The sequence below is a fragment of the Oncorhynchus tshawytscha genome, linkage group LG08 (assembly GCF_018296145.1).
Source record: "Oncorhynchus tshawytscha isolate Ot180627B linkage group LG08, Otsh_v2.0, whole genome shotgun sequence".
Lineage (NCBI taxonomy): Eukaryota > Metazoa > Chordata > Actinopteri > Salmoniformes > Salmonidae > Oncorhynchus > Oncorhynchus tshawytscha.
In genome coordinates this window covers 8,037,856-8,057,588 of record NC_056436.1, presented here as the reverse complement: position 1 = coordinate 8,057,588, position 19,733 = coordinate 8,037,856, and the positions used below count along the sequence as shown (strand labels likewise).

At 48.7% G+C, this 19,733-nt stretch overlaps 1 protein-coding gene across 1 annotated transcript in view; it reads right to left on the bottom strand.

Moving 5' to 3' along the window:
* The window catches only part of LOC112239530 (NHS-like protein 1), a 57,325-nt gene extending 37,729 nt beyond the window's left edge, over nucleotides 1-19,596 (bottom strand). Inside the window, exon 1 of the mRNA XM_042326235.1 lies at nucleotides 18,215-19,596. Within this exon, the coding sequence (XP_042182169.1) occupies nucleotides 18,215-19,286 (1,072 nt within the window). The 5' untranslated portion in view covers nucleotides 19,287-19,596. The remainder of the gene's footprint in view (nucleotides 1-18,214) is intronic.
* Nucleotides 19,597-19,733: the final 137 nt, after the last annotated feature.

Here is a 19,733-nt window from a genome sequence, read left to right as displayed (position 1 = left end):
CACACACACACTAGAACACACACACACTAGAACACACACACACATTTCATTAGAATCGTCCCAGTGAACAAGCACCAAACCAGCGGTAAGTTATTGGTTGCAAAGCACCGTACGTCAAAAGTGATTTTTATACTCCACAGTGATGATTTAAATGTACAATGTATATACATGTGTTTTGTTAGAACATCACACATCAGATGCAGCGTTTTTCTGTGCATATTTGTTGTGCATTTTGTTGAAGAGATTTCCAGCTAATGCTAGCTAGTAACTTACTGTGTCTGGTGGGGGGGTTGTGTATGTTGTACAGTGCGTGAGTGCAGAGTTGGATGGTGAGCTGTGCATTGCATGGCGTGCAATTCTGTTCCTATCAGAATAAATCTCCATGACTGGTTGGAGTCCGTGTCGATGATTGTACACAACGCAAGAAGACTGTTACACATACAGTGGGGAGAACAAGTATTTGATACACTGCCGTTTTTGCAGGCTTTCCTACTTACAAAGCATGTAGAGGTCTGTAATTTTTGTCATAGGTACACTTCAAGTGTGAGAGACGGAAATCCAGAAAATCACATTGTATAATTAATTGGCATTTTATTGCATGACATACTGTAAGTATTTGATACATCAGAAAATCAGATCTTAATATTTGGTACAGAAACCTTTGTTTGCAATTACAGAGATCATACGTTTCCTGTAGTTCTTGACCAGGTTTGCACACACTGCAGCAGGGATTTTGGCCCACTCCTCCATACAGACCTTCTCTAGATCCTTCAGGTTTCGGGGCTGTCGCTGGGCAATACGGACTTTCAGCTCCCTCCAAAGATGTTCTATTGGGTTCAGGTCTGGAGACTGGCTAGGCCACTCCAGGACCTTGAGATGCTTCTTACGGAGCCGCTCCTTAGTTGCCCTGGCTGTGTGTTTCGTGTCATTGTCATGCTGGAAGACCCACCCACGACCCATCTTCAATGCTCTTACTGAGGGAAGGAGGTTGTTGGCCAAGATCTCGCGATTCATGGCCCCATCCATCCTCCCGTCAATACGGTGCAGTCGTTCTGTCCCCTTTGCAGAAAAGCATCCCCAAAGAATGATGTTTCCACCTCCATGCTTCACAGTTGGGATGGTGTTCTTGGGGTTGTACTCATCCTTCTTCTTCCTCCAAACACGGCGAGTGGAGTTTACACCAAAAAGCATCAGACCACATGACCTTCTCCCATTCCTCTGGATCATCCAGATGGTCATTGGCAAACTTCAGATGGGCCTGGACATGCGCTGGCTTGAGCAGGGGGACCTTGCGTGCGCTGCAGGATTTTAATCCATGACGGCGTAGTGTGTTACTAAAGGTTTTCTTTGAGACTGTGGTCCCAGCTCTCTTCAGGTCATTGACCAGGTCCTGCCGTGTAGTTCTGGGCTGATCCCTCACCTTCCTCATGATCATTGATGTCCCACGAGGTGAGATCTTGCATGGAGCCCCAGACCAAGGGTGATTGACCGTCATCTTGAACTTCTTCCATTTCCTAATAATTGTGCCAACAGTTGTTGCCTTCTCACCAAGCTGCTTGCCTATTATCCTGTAGCCCATCCCAGCCTTGTGCAGGTCTACAATTTTATCCCTGATGTCCTTACACAGCTCCCTGGTCTTGGCCACTGTGGAGAGGTTGGAGTCTGTTTGATTGAGTGTGTGGACAGGTGTCTTTTGTACAGGTAACGACTTCAAACAGGTGCAGTTAATATAGGTAATAAGTGGAGAACAGGAGGGCTTCTTAAAGAAAAACTAACAGGTCTGTGAGAGCCGGAATTCTTACTGGTTGGTAGGTGATCAAATACTTATGTCATGTGATAAAATGAAAATGAATTACTTAAAAATCATACAATGTGATTTTCTGGATTTTTGTTTTAGATTCCGTCTCTCACACTTGAAGTGTACCTATGACAAAAATTACAGACCTCTACATACTTTGTAAGTAGGAAAACCTGCAAAATCGGCAATGTATCAAATACTTGTTCTCCCCACTGTATATGTAGTGGGTGTAACAATGTTACATGATGTACTATTTTTTATTTTGTTTTATGTGTGATGTAAGTGTCTTAATGTGTTTGGACCCCAGGGGAAGGAGGGGAGGGTGACATGGCTAGGGAGGAAGGGGAGGGAGGGAGGAAGGGGAGGGAGGGAGGAAGGGGAGGGAGGGAGGAGGGAGGGGAGGGAGGGAGGGGAGGGAGGAAGGAAGGAAGGGGAGGGAGGGAGGAAGGGGAGGGAGGGAGGAGGAAGGGGAGGGAGGGAGGGAGGGAGGGGAGGGAGGAAGGGGAGGGAGGGAGGGGGAGGGAGGAAGGGGAGGGAGGGAGGAGGAAGGGGAGGGAGGGAGGAAGGGGAGGGAGGGAGGAGGAAGGGGAGGGAGGTAGGAGGAAGGGGAGGGAGGAAGGGGAGGGAGGTAGGAGGAAGGGGAGGGAGGAAGGGGAGGGAGGAAGGGGAGGGAGGGAGGAAGGGGAGGGAGGGAGGAGGAAAGGGAGGGAGGGAGGGAGGGAGGGAGGGAGGGAGGGAGGAAGGGGAGGGAGGGAGGTAGGAAGGGGAGGGAGGAAGGGGAGGGAGGAAGTGGAGGGAGGGAGGAAGGGAAGGGAGGGAGGAGGGAGGGAGGGAGGGAGGGAGGGAGGGAGGGAGGGAGGGGGGAGGGAGGGAGGGAGGGAGGGAGGGAGGGAGGGAGGGGAGGGAGGGGAGGGAGGGAGGGAGGAAGGGGAGGGAGGGAGGAAAGGGAGGTAGGGAGGTGGAAGGGGAGGGAGGGAGGAAGGGGAGGGAGGGAGGAAGGGGAGGTAGGGAGGAGGAGGAAGGGGAGGGAGGGAGGGAGGAAGGGGAGGGAGGGAGGAAGGAAGGGGAAGGGACATGGCTAGGGAGGAAGGGGAGGGAGGGAGGGAGGAAGGGGAGGTGACATGGCTAGGGAGGAAGAGGAGGGAAGAAGGGGAGGGAGAGGACATGAGGGAGGGAGGGAGGGAGGGAGGGAGGGAGGGGAGGGAGGGAGGGAGGGAGGGAGGGAGGGAGGGAGGGAGGGAGGGAGGGAGGGAGGGAGGGAGGGAGGGAGGGAGGGAGGGAGGGAGGTGACCACTGCAGAGGGAGGGATTGAGGAATGGGAGGGAGGGGAGGTGACCTGGCTGGGGAGGGAGGGAAGGAATTGAGGAATGGGAGGGAGAGGAGGGGACCTAGCTGGGGAGGGAGGGATTTAGGAAGGGGGAGGGGAGGGGACCTAGCTGGGGAGGGAGGGAAGGGATTGAGGAATGGGAGGGAGGGGAGGGGACCTGGCTGGGGAGGGAGGGAGGGGAGGTGGGCTGGCTGCGTAATATATCCATGGCCTGGCATGTGAAACCAACCTCCTTACAATGAAACACCTCTAACACACACACACACACACACACACTTCTGTTTCAACCCTCTCCTCTCTCCTCTCAGCACTAGTCAAGGTGACCTGGGAGAAACACTGCACTGAGTGTTGGGGACGTGTGCATACAGCTTCATTCACACACACACACACACACACACACACACACACACACGTACGCATGCACACACACACACACACACACACACACGTACGCATGCACACACACACACACACGTACGCATGCACACACATACACACACGTACGCATGCACACACACACACACGTATGCATGCACACACACACACACTCACGTGCCTGTATTCACACACATACGCTGGCACACACACACACACACACACACACACACACACACACACACACACACACATACACACACGTGCCTGTATTCACACACACACACACACACGTACGCATGCACACACACACACACACACGTACGCATGCACACACACACACACACACACACACACACACATGGACGCATGCACACACACTCTCTCACACACACACAAACAAACAAACAAACACACACACTCTCTCTCTCTCACACACACACACACACACACAAACAAGTCTCCAGCATCTTCTTTGCATGTTGTCCTGGAGCTCCCCTGGACCATCGAGGTCACTCCCTACACAAGCCTCTGAATCTGAAGTTGAGTAATTAAGATTCAGACATATCTCATGTTCTCCACACACATGGTCTCATCTCATCACAGTCTCACACTAATTAGGTCTCACAGTCTCACACTAATTAGGTCTCACAGTCTCACACTAATTAGGTCTCACAGTCTCACACTAATTAGGTCTCACAGTCTCACACTAATTAGGTCTCACAGTCTCACACTAATTAGGTCTCACAGTCTCACACTAACTAGGTATCACAGTCTCACACTAATTAGGTCTCACAGTCTCACTCTAATTAGGTCTCACAGTCTCACACTAATTAGGTCTCACAGTCTCACACTAATTAGGTCTCACAGTCTCACACTAATTAGGTCTCACAGTCTCACACTAATTAGGTCTCACAGTCTCACACTAATTAGGTCTCACAGTCTCACACTAATTAGGTCTCACAGTCTCACACTAATTAGGTCTCACAGTCTCACACTAATTAGGTCTCACAGTCTCACACTAATTAGGTCTCACAGTCTCAAACTAATTAGGTCTCACAGTCTCACACTAATTAGGTATCACAGTCTCACACTAATTAGGTCTCACAGTCTCACACTAATTAGGTCTCACAGTCTCACTACAGAGGGTACAAAGGGTGTCATGTTTGAACCCAGAGATAGAGCGTTTGTTTTTAAAGATGAGTTTTAAAGCCTATTCAAAACCGTAACCCTTACCTTAACCATTCTGAGATGATGCTTAACCTTAATGGTGTCATGTTTGAATCCAGAGATAGAGTGTTTGTTTTTAAAGATGAGTTTTAAAGCCTATTCAAAACCTTAACCCTTAACTTAACCATTCTGAGATGATGCCTAACCTTAAGGGTGTCATGTTTGAACCCAGCGGTAGAAACATGTTTTTGATGTTTTTGTTTTAAGCCAATCCCAAACCTTAATCATCCGGAGTTAATGCCTAAAACTTAAACATTTAAAAAACGAACTTCGAAATATGACGTTTGAGAAAAAATGGAAGAATGTCTAATTCTGATCTGGTGAGACTGTGTGAGCTACTTGGGGATTTACACCCAAGTTTTCTAGTGGCCAGTCTAGAAGGCGTTACCTGACGTCCTCAGGACATGGATAGACGTCCAATGTCGAAGTCACTCTTGAGCGATCTGCCTGCTCACAGAGACAAACCCCTAACACACCCCTGTCACAGAATAGTCACACAGTGTCTTACCGCTGTTGTTCCTGTTGAAGTACTTCAGGACAGACTTGAGAGCCAAGCTGATGAACACCATGACTGAGGCTGAGGTGTGATGTGTGTGTTATCTCACTCCAGCGATGGATAACAACGACTCCCGGTCGCTCCTCTATTAAGAGGTGTGTCAAGAAAAAAAGGAGGAGGAGGAGAGGAGGATGTGCTGTGAAGAGATCGAGGTAAAGCACTGCCACGCGACTCACACTGCACCACTCTTCTCCTCCGTCCCTCCGTCCCTCCCTCCCTCCTCCGTCCGTCCCTCACTCCCTCCCTCCTCCCTCCCTCCCTCCCTCCCTCCCTCCCTCCAGCAGTCCGTCCCTCACTCCCTCCCTTCCTTCCTCGTCCCTCCCCCCCTCCCTCCGGCAGTCCGTCCCTCACTTCCTCCTCCCTCCCTCCCCTCCCTCCTCCCTCCGTCCCTCCCTCCCTCCCTCCCTCCCTCCCTCCCTCCCTCCCTCCCTCCCTCCCTCCCTCCCTCCCTCCTCCTCCTTCCACCTATCCGCTTTCAGTGAGAAATGCAGACAACTTCGCCCCTTCCAGACGCACCTTTTGAGTCATAGTGGAGTACAGCAGTTATAAACTAGGTGTTTTTGAAACTCAGTTTTACAGACAGCCTACTACTCATATTAATATACATATTAAAGCTCCCTCTCTTCTCCTCCTCCTCCACTCCTTTCCCCTGCCTTTCTTTTCCTCTCCCCACCCATTCTACCCTCCCTCTCCCCAGCCACTCTACCATCCCTCTCCCCACCCATTCTGCCCTCCCTCTCCCTCTCCCCACTCATTCTACCCTCCCTCTCCTTCTCCCTCCATCCCCTCCCCACTCATTCTACCCTCCCTCTCCCCACCCATTCTACCCTCCCTCTCCCCACCCATTCTACCCTCCCTCTCCCTCTCCCCACCCATTCTACCCTCCCCCATTCTCCCTCTCCCCACCCATTCTACCCTCCCTCCCCCTCTCCTCCCCACCCATTCTACCTCCCTCTCCCTCTCCCCACCCATTCTATCCTCCCTCTCCCCACCCATTCTACCCTTCCTCTCCCCACCCATTCTACCCTCTCTCTCCCCACCCATTCTACCCTCCCTCTCCCCACCCATTCTACCCTTCCTCCCCCACCCATTCTACCCTCCCTCTCCCCACCCATTCTACCCTTCCTCTCCCCACCCACTCTACCCTCGCTCTCCCCACCCATTCTGCCCTCCCTCTCCCCACCCATTCTGCCCTCCCTCTCCCCACCCATTCTACCCTCCCTCTCCCCACCGATTCTACCCTTCCTCTCCCCACCCATTCTATCCTCCCTCTCCCCACCCATTCTACCCTCCCTCTCCCTACCCACTCTACCCTCCTTCTCCCCACCCACTCTACCCTCGCTCTCCCCACCCATTCTGCCCTCCCTCTCCCCACCCATTCTACCCTTCCTCTCCCCACCCACTCTACCCTCCCTCTCCCCACCCAGTCTACCCTCGCTCTCCCCACCCATTCTGCACTCCCTCTCCCCACCCACTCTACCCTCCCTCTCCCCACCCACTCTACCCTCCTCCCCCACCCATTCTGCCCTCCCTCTCCCCACCCACTCTACCCTCGCTCTCCCCACCCATTCTGCTCTTCCTCTCCCCACCCATTCTACCCTTCCTCTCCCCACCCATTCTACCCTCCCTCTCCCCACCCATTCTACCCTCCCTCTCCCACCCATTCTACCCTCCTCTCCCCACCCATTCTACCCTCCATTCTCCCTCCTCCCCACCCATTCTATCCTCCCTCTCCCATCTCCCCACCCACATTCTACCCTCCCTCTCCCCACCCATTCTACCCTCCCTCTCCTTCTCCCTCTCCCCACCCATTCTGCCCTCCCTCTCCCTCTCCCCACTCATTCTACCCTCCCTCTCCCCACCCATTCTACCCTCCCTCTCCCTCTCCCCCCCCATTCTACCCTCCCTCTCCCTCTCCCCACCCATTCTATCCTCCCTCTCCCCACCCATTCTACCCTTCCTCTCCCCACCCATTCTACCCTCCCTCTCTCCCCACCCATTCTACCCTCCCTCTCCCCACCCATTCTACCCTTCCTCCCCCACCCATTCTACCCTCCCTCTCCCCACCCATTCTACCCTTCCTCTCCCCACCCACTCTACCCTCGCTCCCCCACCCATTCTGCCCTCCCTCTCCCCACCCATTCTACCCTCCCTCTCCCCACCCATTCTACCCTCCCTCTCCCCACCCACTCTACCCTCCCTCTCCCCACCCACTCTACCCTCCTCTCCCCACCCATTCTACCCTTCCTCTCCCCACCCATTCTATCCCTCCCTCTCCCCACCCACTCTACCCTCCCTCTCCCCACCCACTCTACCCTCCCTCTCCCCACCCACTCTACCTCCTCTCCCCACCCATTCTACCCTCCTCTCCCCACCCATTCTATCCTCCCTCTCCCCACCCACTCTACCCTCCCTCTCCCCACCCACTCTACCCTCGCTCTCCCCACCCATTCTGCCCTCTCCCCACCCATTCTGCCCCCTCTCCCCACCCATTCTACCCTTCCTCTCCCCACCCACACTACCCTCCCTCTCCCCACCCACTCTACCCTCGCTCTCCCCACCCATTCTGCCCTCCCTCTCCCCCACCCACTCTACCCTCCCCATCTCCCTCTCCCCCCCACCCATTCTACCCTCACCTCCCCCCACCCATTCTGCCCTCCCTCTCCCCACCCACTCTACCCTCCCTCTCCCCACCCACTTCTACCCTCCTCTCCCCACCCATTCTGCCCCCTTCCTCTCCCCACCCATTCTACCCTTCCTCTCCCCACCCACTCTACCCTTCCTCTCCCCACCCACTCTACCCTCGCTCTCCCCACCCATTCTACCCTCCCTCTCCCCACCCATTCTACCCTCCCTCTCCCCACCCATTCTACCCTCCCTCTCCCCACCCATTCTACCCTTCCTCTCCCCACCCATTCTACCCTTCCTTCTCCCTCTCTTCTCCCCCAACTCCTTTCCCCTGCCTTCCTTTTCCTTTCCCCACCCATTCTACCCTTCCTCTCCCCACCCCTTCTACCCTTCCTCTCCCCACCCATTCTACCCTCCCTCTCCCCACCCATTCTACCCTCCCTCTCCCCACCCATTCTACCCTCCCTCTCCCCTCCCTCCCTCCCATTCTACCCTCCCTCTCACCACCCATTCTACCCTCCCTCTCACCACCCATTCTACCCTCCCTCTCCCTCTCCCCACCCATTCTACCCTCCCTCTCACCACCCATTCTACCCTCCCTCTCCCCACCCACTCTCCCCACCCATTCTACCCTCCCTCTCACCACCCATTCTACCCTCCCTCTCCCCACCCATTCTACCCTCCCTCTCACCACCCATTCTACCCTCCCTCACCCTCTCCCCACCCATTCTACCTCCCTCTCCCCACCCATTCTGCCCTTCCTCTCACCACCCATTCTACCCTCCCTCTCCCTCTCCCTCACCCCCCACCCATTCTATCCTCCCTCTCCCCACCCATTCTACCCCCTCCTCTCCCCACCCATTCTACCCTCCCTCTCCCCACCCATTCTATCCTCCCTCTCCCCACCCATTCTACCCTTCCTCTTACCACCCATTCTACCCTCCCTCTCCCTCTCCCCACCCATTCTATCCTCCCTCTCCCCACCCATTCTACCCCTCTCTCTCCCACCCATTCTATCCTCCCTCTCCCCACCCATTCTACCCCCTCTCCCCCACCCATTCTATCCTCCCTCTCCCCACCCATTCTACCCCCCCACCACCCATTCTACCCTCCCTCTCCCCACCCATTCTACCTCCCTCTCCGCACCCATAATAGTGAAACTCCACAATGCCCATCCCTCCCAGTGATGGATGTTTCATCCAAACCGGCAGCTTGTCTCATCACCATAGAGACCATGCCAAACCCCCCCCACCCACCCATTCCGCACCCACCTGCCCTGCACCCCAAACACACACACACACACACACACACACACACACACACACACACACACACACACACACACACACACACACACACACACACACACACAGAGCAGAGCAGATAGAGACAGATCTGAATCTGCCACAGTAACAGTCCTGGTAGGGACATCTGGCAAGTGGTGAAGAAAGAAACCTTTTTGGTTCTGCTCAGACCACACACACACACACACACACACACACGCACACACGCACGCACGCACACACACACAAACACACATGTTCGGAAGCACATGTATGTGTACACACACACACACTGCAGAGTGTTGGCAGGAGTCCAGTATGTTTTTTTGTTTGTTTTGTGTGTAGAGCTCCAGTGATCAAGGTCATCCTAAGATACTGCATTATACACACACGCACACGCACATGCACATGCACACACACCCGCACAGACACACACCTCCAGCCAAGCTTGTGCCAGTTACAGTAGTGTAACTAGGACACCAGTTTTAGTCATGTTATAAATATGTTCACTGACTGGGACAAGGCTAGTATCATTTAATCATGTTATAAATATGTTAATTTACTGGGACAGGCTAGTATCATTTAGTCATGTTATAAATATGTTAATTTACTGGGACAGGCTAGTATCATTTAATCATGTTATAAATATGTTAATTTACTGGGACAGGCTAGTATCATTTAGTCATGTTATAAATATGTTAATTTACTGGGACAGGCTAGTATCATTTAGTCATGTTATAAATATGTTCACTGACTGGGACAAGGCTAGTATCATTTAATCATGTTATAAATATGTTAATTTACTGGGACAGGCTAGTATCATTTAGTCATGTTATAAATATGTTAATTTACTGGGACAGGCTAGTATCATTTAGTCATGTTATAAATATGTTCACTGACTGTGACGAGGCTAATGTCATTTTTATTACAGAAACTGCAGAAATGTCACGCATGAAATAATCTACAATAAAATGTTATATTATGACAGTGTAGTTATCAGTAGCTTTATCACTAGTAGCGACATCAATGAAGACAAAAACGGTAGCATTAATATCATCTTCATTACTAGCATCAGTAGCATCATCATTGTTAGTGCCATAGGAGTTAGCATCAGTGGTCTCATCATTATTAGTGCCGTAGGAGTTAGCATCATTAGCATCATCATTATTAGTGCCATGGGAGTTAGCATCATTAGCATCCTCATTATTAGTGCCATAGGAGTTAGCATCATTAGCATCCTCATTGTTAGTGCCATAGGAGTTAGCATCATTAGCATCCTTATATTAGTGCCATAGGTGTTAGCATCAGTGGCATCATCATTATTAGTGCCATTAGTTAGCATCATTAGCATCCTCATTGTTAGTGCCATAGGAGTTAGCATCAGTAGCTCATCATTATTAGTGCCGTAGGAGTTAGCATCATTAGCATCATCATTATTAGTGCCATGGGAGTTAGCATCATTAGCATCCTCATTATTAGTGCCATAGGAGTTAGCATCATTAGCATCCTCATTGTTAGTGCCATAGGAGTTAGCATCATTAGCATCCTCATTGTTAGTGCCATAGGAGTTAACATCTGTAGCATCCTCATTATTAGTGCCATAGGAGTTAGCATCATTAGCATCCTTATTATTAGTGCCATAGGAGTTAGCATCAGCAGAATCATCATTATTGGTGTCATAGGAGTTAGCACCAGAAACATCATCATTATTAGTGCCATAGGAGTTAGCATCAGTAGCATCATCATTATTAGTGTCAAAGAAGTTAGCATCAGTAGCATCATCATTATTAGTGCCATAGGAGTGCCATAGGTCCATGAAGTCAATACCTTGCTTATAACAGATAACATTCATATTCTGCCTATCTTAGTTATAACATAATAACACACAGAAATATGAGCCTTAGGTCATTAATATGATCGAATCCGGAAACTATCATCTCGAAAACAAGACTTTTATTCTTTCAGTGAAAGACGGAAATACTTTATCTAACGGGTGGCATCCATAAGTCTAAATATTCGTGTTACATTGCACAACCTTCAATGTTATGTCATAATTACGTAAAATTCTGCCAAGTTAGGCGGCCCAAACTGTTGCATATACCCTGACTCTGCGTGCAATGAACGCAAGAGAAGTGACACAATTTCACCTGGTTAATATTTCCTGCTAACCTGGATTTCCTTTAGCTAAATATGCAGGTTTAAAAATAGATACTTCTGTGTATTCATTTTAAGAAAGGCATTGATGTTTATGGTTAGGTACACGTTGGAGCAACGACAGTCCTTTTTCGCGAATACGCACCTCATCGATTATATGCAACGCAGGACACGCTAGATGAACTAGTAATATCATCGACCATGTGTAGTTAACTAGTGATTATGATTGATTGATTGTTTTTTACAAGTTTAATGCTAGCTAGCAATTTACCTTGGCTTCTTACTGCATTCACACAACAGACAGGCTCCTGGTGGAGTGCAATGTAATCAGGTGGTTAGAGCGTTGGACTAGTTAACTGTAAGGTTGCAAGATTGAATCCCCGAGCTGACAAGGTAAAAATCTGTCATTCTGCCCCTGAACAAGGCAGTTAACCCACCGTTCCTAGGCCGTCATTGAAAATAAGAATGTGTTGTTAACTGACTTGCCTGGTTAAGTAAAGGATAAATAAAAATAAAAATCGGCCCTAATTAATCGGCCATTCCGATTAATCCGTCGACCTCTACTAGATACAATGCTATTTCACAGCAAACAAATTGACAACAGACTTTCAGCACGCTGTCACGAGTCCGACCGAGGGTGTTTCCCCTTCCCGGGCGGGTGGCGCTCGGCGGTCGTCGTCACCGGCCTATTAGCTGCCACTGATTGTTTTTCCTCCCCCTCCTTGTATGTTTAGTGGTAGCACCTGTGTATGTTTAATTAGTTTATTAGTTTAGCCGGCCCGCCTGGTTGTTGTGCGGGATTATTTCAATGTAACCTTCGGCTCTGTTGTAGAGGTACGTGTTAGTGCCTGGTCGTGATTTTTTCCATTGTACATTTTGATTCCCTGTGTTTGGGAACGTACTTTTGTGAGCACCCTGTGGTGCGTTGGTGCTATTAAAAGACGCACAGCATTGAACTCTCTGTCTCCTGTATTTGACTCCACACCCACGACACCCGGAGCATTACACACGCCTACACATTTTTTTTTCTCCACATTTTCAAACAGTCAAATTTATATTTTCCAACGGGGCTACACATTTTTCTTTCCTGAGTAGCATCGTTTCACTACCAAAAAAATACAATTCAACCACCTAGTGTTCAGCGAAATAACAACACAATGTCAAATACAGGTAGTCTAGTTAAATAATGAACATCCAATCACAATAACCGTTACTTTCTCACAGCAATTCCACTAACGGTCCGTACGTAGCTAAACGTAGCTGCTGCTCATGTTGGTATATGTACTGATGGCGAAGAAGCCATGGCAGGGAGACATAGTGGAGTGGTAACGCGACGCCACTTGGGTACACTGCAGCATCCATCGAGAGGCTCTTGCTGCCAAGGGAATGCCTGACAGCTTGAAAGAGGTTTTGGACACTACAGTGAAAATGGTTAACTTTGTTAAAGCAAGGCCCCTTAACCTTTGTGTATTTACTGCACTATGCAATGATATGGGCAGCGACCATATAACGCTTTTACAACATGCGCTGGTGATCAAGGGGCAAAGTATTGACACATTTTTTTTAATTGAGAGAAGGGGCTTAAAGCTTTCTTTACTGACCATAATTTTCACTTGTCTGACCGCTTGCATGATGATGAGTTTCTCACACGACTGGCCTATGTGGGTGATGTTTTTCACTTGTCTGACTGCTTGCATGATGATGACTTTCTCACACGACTGGCCTATCTGGGTGATGTTTTTTACATGTCTGACTGCTTGCATGATGATGACTTTCTAACACGACTGGCCTATCTGGGTGATGTTTTTCACTTGTCTGACTGCTTGCATGATGATGACTTTCTCTCACGACTGGCCTATCTGGGTGATGTTTTTCACTCGTCTGACTGCTTGCATGATGATGAGTTTCTCACACGACTGGCCTATCTGGGTGATGTTTTTCACTTGTCTGACTGCTTGCATGATGATGAGTTTCTCACACGACTGGCCTATCTGGGTGATGTTTTTTACATGTCTGACTGCTTGCATGATGATGACTTTCTAACACGACTGGCCTATCTGGGTGATGTTTTTCACTTGTCTGACTGCTTGCATGATGATGACTTTCTCACACGACTGGCCTAACTTGGTGATGTTTTTCACTTGTCTGACTGCTTGCATGATGATGACTTTCTCACACGACTTGGTGATATTTTTTCTTTCCTGAATGATCTGAATTTAGGATTACAGGGACTCTCTGCAACTATATTCAATGTGCGGGACAACATTGAGGCTATGATTAAGAAGGTGTAGCTCTTCTCTGTCTACATTAACAAGGAAAACACACAGGTCTTTCCATCATTGTATGATTTTTTTGTGTGCAAATTAACTCAAGCTTACGGGCAACGTCAAATGTTATATAGCGAAGCACCTGAGAGAGTTTGGTGCGCAATTACGCAGGTACTTTCCCGAAACAGATGACACAAACAACTGGATTCGTTATCCCTTTCATGCCCTGCCTCCAGCCCACTTACCGGTATCTGAACAAGAGAGCCTCATCGAAATCGCAAAAAGCGGTTCTGTGCAAATTGAATTTAATCAGAAGCCACTGGCAGATTTCTGGATTGGGCTGTGCTCTGTTAAGACACTGATGCCCTTTGCAACCACGTACCTATGTGAGAGTGGATTCTCGGCCCTCACTAGCATGTAAATACAGGCACAGAATGTGTGTGGAAAATGATTTAAGACTGAGACTCTCTCCAATACAACCCAACATTGCAGAGTTATGTGCATCCTTTCAAGCACACCCTTCTCATTAACCTGTGGTGAGTTATTCACAATTTTCGATGAACAAATAAGGTTTTATATGTAAGATAGTAAAATAAAGAGCTAAATGATTGATTATTATTATATTATTATTTATGCCCCGGTCCTATAAGAGCTCTTTGTCACTTCCCAAGAGACCCGGGTTGTAATAAAAAGTCATTTTTTTTATGTTTAATAAATATGTGGCAAAAAAAAACAACATTTGAGAGTGTGTTGACCCTGGTGCTAGAGGGGGTACAGCTGACCCTGGTGCTAGAGGGGGTACAGCTGACCCTGGTGCTAGAGGAGGTACAGCTGACCCTGGTGCTAGTGGGGCTAGAGGGGTACAGCTGACCCTGGTGCTAGAGGGGGCTGACCCTGGTGCTAGCAGCTGACCCTGGTGCTAGAGGGGTGCTAGGGGTACAGCTGACCCTGGTGCTAGAGGGGGGCTGACCCTGGTGCTAGCTGACCCTGGTGCTAGAGGGGTACAGCTGACCCTGGTGCTAGAAGGGGTACAGCTGACCCTGGTGCTAGAGGGGGTACAGCTGACCCTGGTGCTAGAGGGGGTACAGCTGACCCTGGTGCTAGGGGGTACAGCTGACCCTGGTGCTAGAAGGGGTACAGCTGACCCTGGTGCTAGAGGGGGTACAGCTGACCCTGGTGCTAGAGGGGGTACAGCTGACCCTGGTGCTAGAGGGGTACCCTGGGGGGTGCTAGACAGCTGACCCTGGTGCTAGAGGGGGTACAGCTGACCCTGGTGCTAGAGGGGGTACAGTTGACCCTGGTGCTAGAGGGGGTACAGCTGACCCTGGTGCTAGAGGGGGTACAGCTGGAGGTTGAAAGTTTGAAGGGGTACGGGACTATAAAACGTTTGGGAACCGCTGACATAGAGCCATGCCTACATGGAACTCTATTCCAAGTCAAGTAACTGATGCAAGCAGTAAAATTGGATTTAAAATATAAACATTAAATAAACAGATAAAAATACACCTTATGGAACAGCGGGGACTGTGAAGAGACACAAACACAGGCACAGACACAAACATACACACACACACACGATAACATACACATTATACACACACACACATGGATTTAGTACTGTAGATATGTGGTAGTGGTGGAGTAGGGGCCTGAGGGCACACAGTGTGTTGTGAAATCTGTGATTGTATTGTCATGTTTTTAAAATTGTATAAAGTGACTTAATTTTGCTGGACCCCAGGAAGAGTAGCTGCTGCCTCGGCAGCTCATGTGGATCCATAATAAACCCCAGGAAGAGTAGCTGCTGCCTCGGCAGCTCATGTGGATCCATAATAAACCCCAGGAAGAGTAGCTGCTGCCTCGGCAGCTCATGGGGATCCATAATAAACCCCAGGAAGAGTAGCTGCTGCCTCGGCAGCTCATGGGGATCCATAATAAACCCCAGGAAGAGTAGCTGCTGCCTTGGCAGCTCATGGGGATCCTTAATAAACCCCAGGAAGAGTAGCTGCTGCCTCGGCAGCTCATGGGGATCCTTAATAATAAATACAAATACAAATACAAATCTGTAGCGCCATCGTTATCAACATCCATTTGAATTAGCATTACTATCCTCATCGTTTATTAGAACCATAGGAGTTAGCATCCGTAGCATCATGGTTATTGAAAGCCATTGAAATTAGCATTGCTAGCTAGAATCATTAAATGCCTGTGCTGTGGCTGGCCAAGAACACTCACAGGTCAGTAGCTAGCAGACGATGTATATCTGAGTGACAGTAGCTGTTGGAAACGAAAGCCTGTTTGTCACTTAACCTACGTACCTAGAATTAGAAATGTTTACCGCTCTCGCCGTATGGACCCACTACTGACTGTGAACACTTAATCTCTCTGCAGCAGTGATACTGAAAGTCGGGGTCGCCTAGTGTTAAAAAATAACAAAAGAAATGTTGTTTTGTTTTTTGGGGAACCAAACATTAAGAGTATATACAATATACAAACCATTCAAAAAATATATGTAATTTAATTTATATTAAAAAGGTTCCTGTGAAATTCTGTCCAAAAAATTGGGGTCCCTCTGACAAGGGATTGAATACGACTGCTCTGGTGTGTGTGTGTGTGTGTGTGTGTGTGTGTGTGTGTGTGTGTGTGTGTGTGTGTGTGTGTGTGTGTGTGTGTGTGTGTGTGTGTGTGTGTGTGTGTGTGTGTGTGTGTGTGTGTGTGTGTGTGTGTGTGCGTGTGTGCGTGTGCGTGTGTAGACCAGTCCCAGTGAGTCATGATGTGTTCAGCACTGTAGCCACACACACTTATATCCCCGGACACACACACACACACTACGTTAGACTATATACATATACATACAAATAATGAATGTTTTCTGGCCTTTTATACTCAATACAAACAACCAAAAGAGGAGTGTAAAGGATCAACCTCTGTGACATCATCCTACATCCTAATCCAGATTAAGCAGCCCTGCCTCCTTCCTCTTCTCCCCTCTGTAGCCGTGCTAATCTAGATTAGCCATATCCCTTCCTTATACATATATAAAGTGGAAGGGGAAGTATAAGGAGAGAAGAAGACTATCTATGGGAGAACAACCCCCCCCCTCCCTTGGATATTAGAGTACAGAGAGAGAGACATGGTAGATAGAGAGAGAGACAGAGAGACAGAGATGGTAGAGAGAGAGAGAGAGTTTTGCACATTGTTACAACACTGTATATAGACATAATATGACATCTGAAATGTCTTTCTTCTTTTGGAAGTGTAATGTTTACTGTTATTTTCATTGTTAATATCTCTTTTTGTTTATTGTCTAGCTCACTTGCTTTGGCAACGTTAACATCTGTTTCCCATGACAATAAAGCCCCTTGAATTGAATTGAGTGAGAGCGAGAGAGAGAGAGACAAGAGAGAGAGAGGGAGGGCCAACCAGGGTAGAGCTGGGTCAAAGCTAATCTGGACTCTCCCATTCCAAGAATGCTTACCAGGTACACTGTAACAAAAAAAATCTAGTTGTTTTGTTTCAACGAATCATTATTAAGTAACTGGTTCCACAGCCTCTTTTTGGGGTTTTACTCAACTTTTAAGTGTTACCTGAACTAAAAATAGTTGGCCCGAACTTAGCTTACACTTGAGAAAACGTAGGCAAAAATTCACTCAATTTAAAATGATGTGTTTGCTCAACTTGAGTCATATGTTAATTCAACTAGAAATTATCATTTGGAAATTTGAAAAGTCTCTGGAGCTATTTACACACATAAAGCACTTATAAAATACAATGTTTTCAATTTACATATTTGACTACTTTCTGCAATTATTAAAATATTATATTCAAGATCTTTTCACCTGAGATTTGAACTCACAACCTATTGGTTCACAGCATTCACAGTTCTTCCTGCTATGTGTCTGTGTCAATTATAAATTAATCTGACAATTCTCTCATCGTTGATTTAATTTGCTTAATTTAGTTTTTTCCGTATAAGCATACTACTCTGTTTTGATGTTACAATGAAAAATAAAACAGTTTTTCTTGAGTGTGCTTTTAATAACAGAACTGAGATTTACTGTGCAAAGTAACACAAGTGATCTTAGTCATTGACACAGGCATGGTAGAGTAGCAGGACGATTGGTATGCTGTGAGCCAAGAAGTTGTGAGTTCATATCCCAGTTGAGGACAAGTTGAATATAAACTACTGTATAAATCAACATGCTCAATGTAATCACGCATTGCCATGTAAGTTGAAAACAGTGTTTTTTTATATATTTTAAAAGCACTGTTTGTGTAAATAGTTCCACAGACTTTTTTTTATAGGTAAGATGCCCAAAAAATCCTTTCTACTTGACTGAAAATATGAGACAATTTGAGCAAACACATAATTTTAAGTTGACTGAATTTTTGCCTATGTTTTCTCAAGTTGGAGCTAAGTTGGGGCAAACCAATGTTTTTGTTGTTCAGGTAACACCTGTGAAACCAGATTTTCGTTTTACAGTGAAATTTCACAAAATATTCCTGAAGTTCAGTTCATCCGTTCCAGTGTTAAAAAACAAAACAAAAAAACAACAACAGAATCTAAAATAAAAGTGAAAACTGAATACTGCTGCCTACCTCTCCAGTCTTGACGTTTGGGTGTGTGTAAGAGGGGGGTGTGTGAGAAGGGGATCTGGCTGGTGTTGTAGCTGCGCCGTCGGAGCAGGTTATAGAACCTCTTTCTCTGCTTTGGTGGTGGAGTGGGGAGGCTGGGCTGGGACTGGGGAGCAAACCCAGAGCTGTAGCCTGGTCCTGGGAGGGAGGGAGGGCCGTATCCCAGTCTTGGGGAAGGATATCCAGAGTTGAGGTAAGTGTTGCTGTGTCCTTGGGCAGTGTTTTGGCATCCTGGGTTAGGGCTGCTGCTGGGGTTGGTGTTGTAGGCTGGGTTATAGTGTCCTGGGTTAAGGCTGCTGCTGGGGTTGGTTTTGTAGGCTGGGTTACAGTGTCCTGGGTTAAGGTTGCTGCTGGGGTTGGTTTTGTAGGCTGGGTTATAGTGTCCTGGGTTAGGGCTGCTGCTGGGGTTGGTGTTGTAGGCTGGGTTACAGTGTCTTGGGTTAGAGTTGGGGTACCCAGCAGATCCACGATTAGGGTAGCCTTGGAGTCCAGAGTTTGGATATCCTGGGGGTCCAGGGTTTGGGTATCCTGAAGGTCCGGTGTGACTGTAGCTGGCTGCTCCTGGAGGAGAAAGAGGTGGTGGGGGGAAGCTGTACCCAGGATGATGGTCGGGTGTGGGGGGAGAGTAGCTGGTCTTCCGTAGCTGGGTCAGGCAGTGGCCGTGCGTGTGCTGCTGGGAGCCCCTGGAGGAGTAGCCTGCTCGATGGTGGCGCACCAGGCCGGGGGGGCTGGGGCCAGGGTAGGGGAAGTCCTGTCTGTGTAGTGGCCCCTGGATGCCATTGTTGTCCGGTTGTCCCCGGGCGAGTGGCCTGGACGCCCACGGTCCGTCTCGTTGCTGGTGGATCTTGGAGGTGAGCAGCCGACGTCTCAGACTGCCCTCGCTCTTGGGCTGCAGGTAGAGCATCTTTTGAACATCTTTCGAGCAGGCCGGAAGCAGCTCGTCCTCATCCTCGCTGAAGCCCCCCTTCCAGCATTGAGCCCCCACGCCTCCTCCTACCACCGGCTCGGTGGACAGACAGTCCACGTATGCTATCATCTTCTCAGAGTCTCTCCCTGTCTCACCTGTGTGATTAATTGTTCTAACAGTCCGTGTAATCCATCATCCACTCTTTCCAAACAGTATGTTCCCATCAAGTCTGGTCTGAAGAGGCTGGACTCTCCGAGTCTTCCCTACAACAGTAGATTCTCAATGAGCTGTATGTTAGTGCCCATCCACGGTGGAATGACCATAGAGAAACACTGGTAGAGAGAGAGTACAGATCTATCTCACGTAGTGGACTCTTACAGAAACCGATCTCTGAGACTGTATGGTGCGGTCCTTCCTTGTCTCTCTCGCGTCACCTCTCCTCTTTCTCTCTCTCTCTCCATCTACCCACTCCTTCTCTCTCAATAATCTCTTAACTAGGATTATCCTGAAGAAGGCCGGCCTTACAAATGGTCAACATGGTACAGGTAATTACTGACGTCTTACAGACCACACACG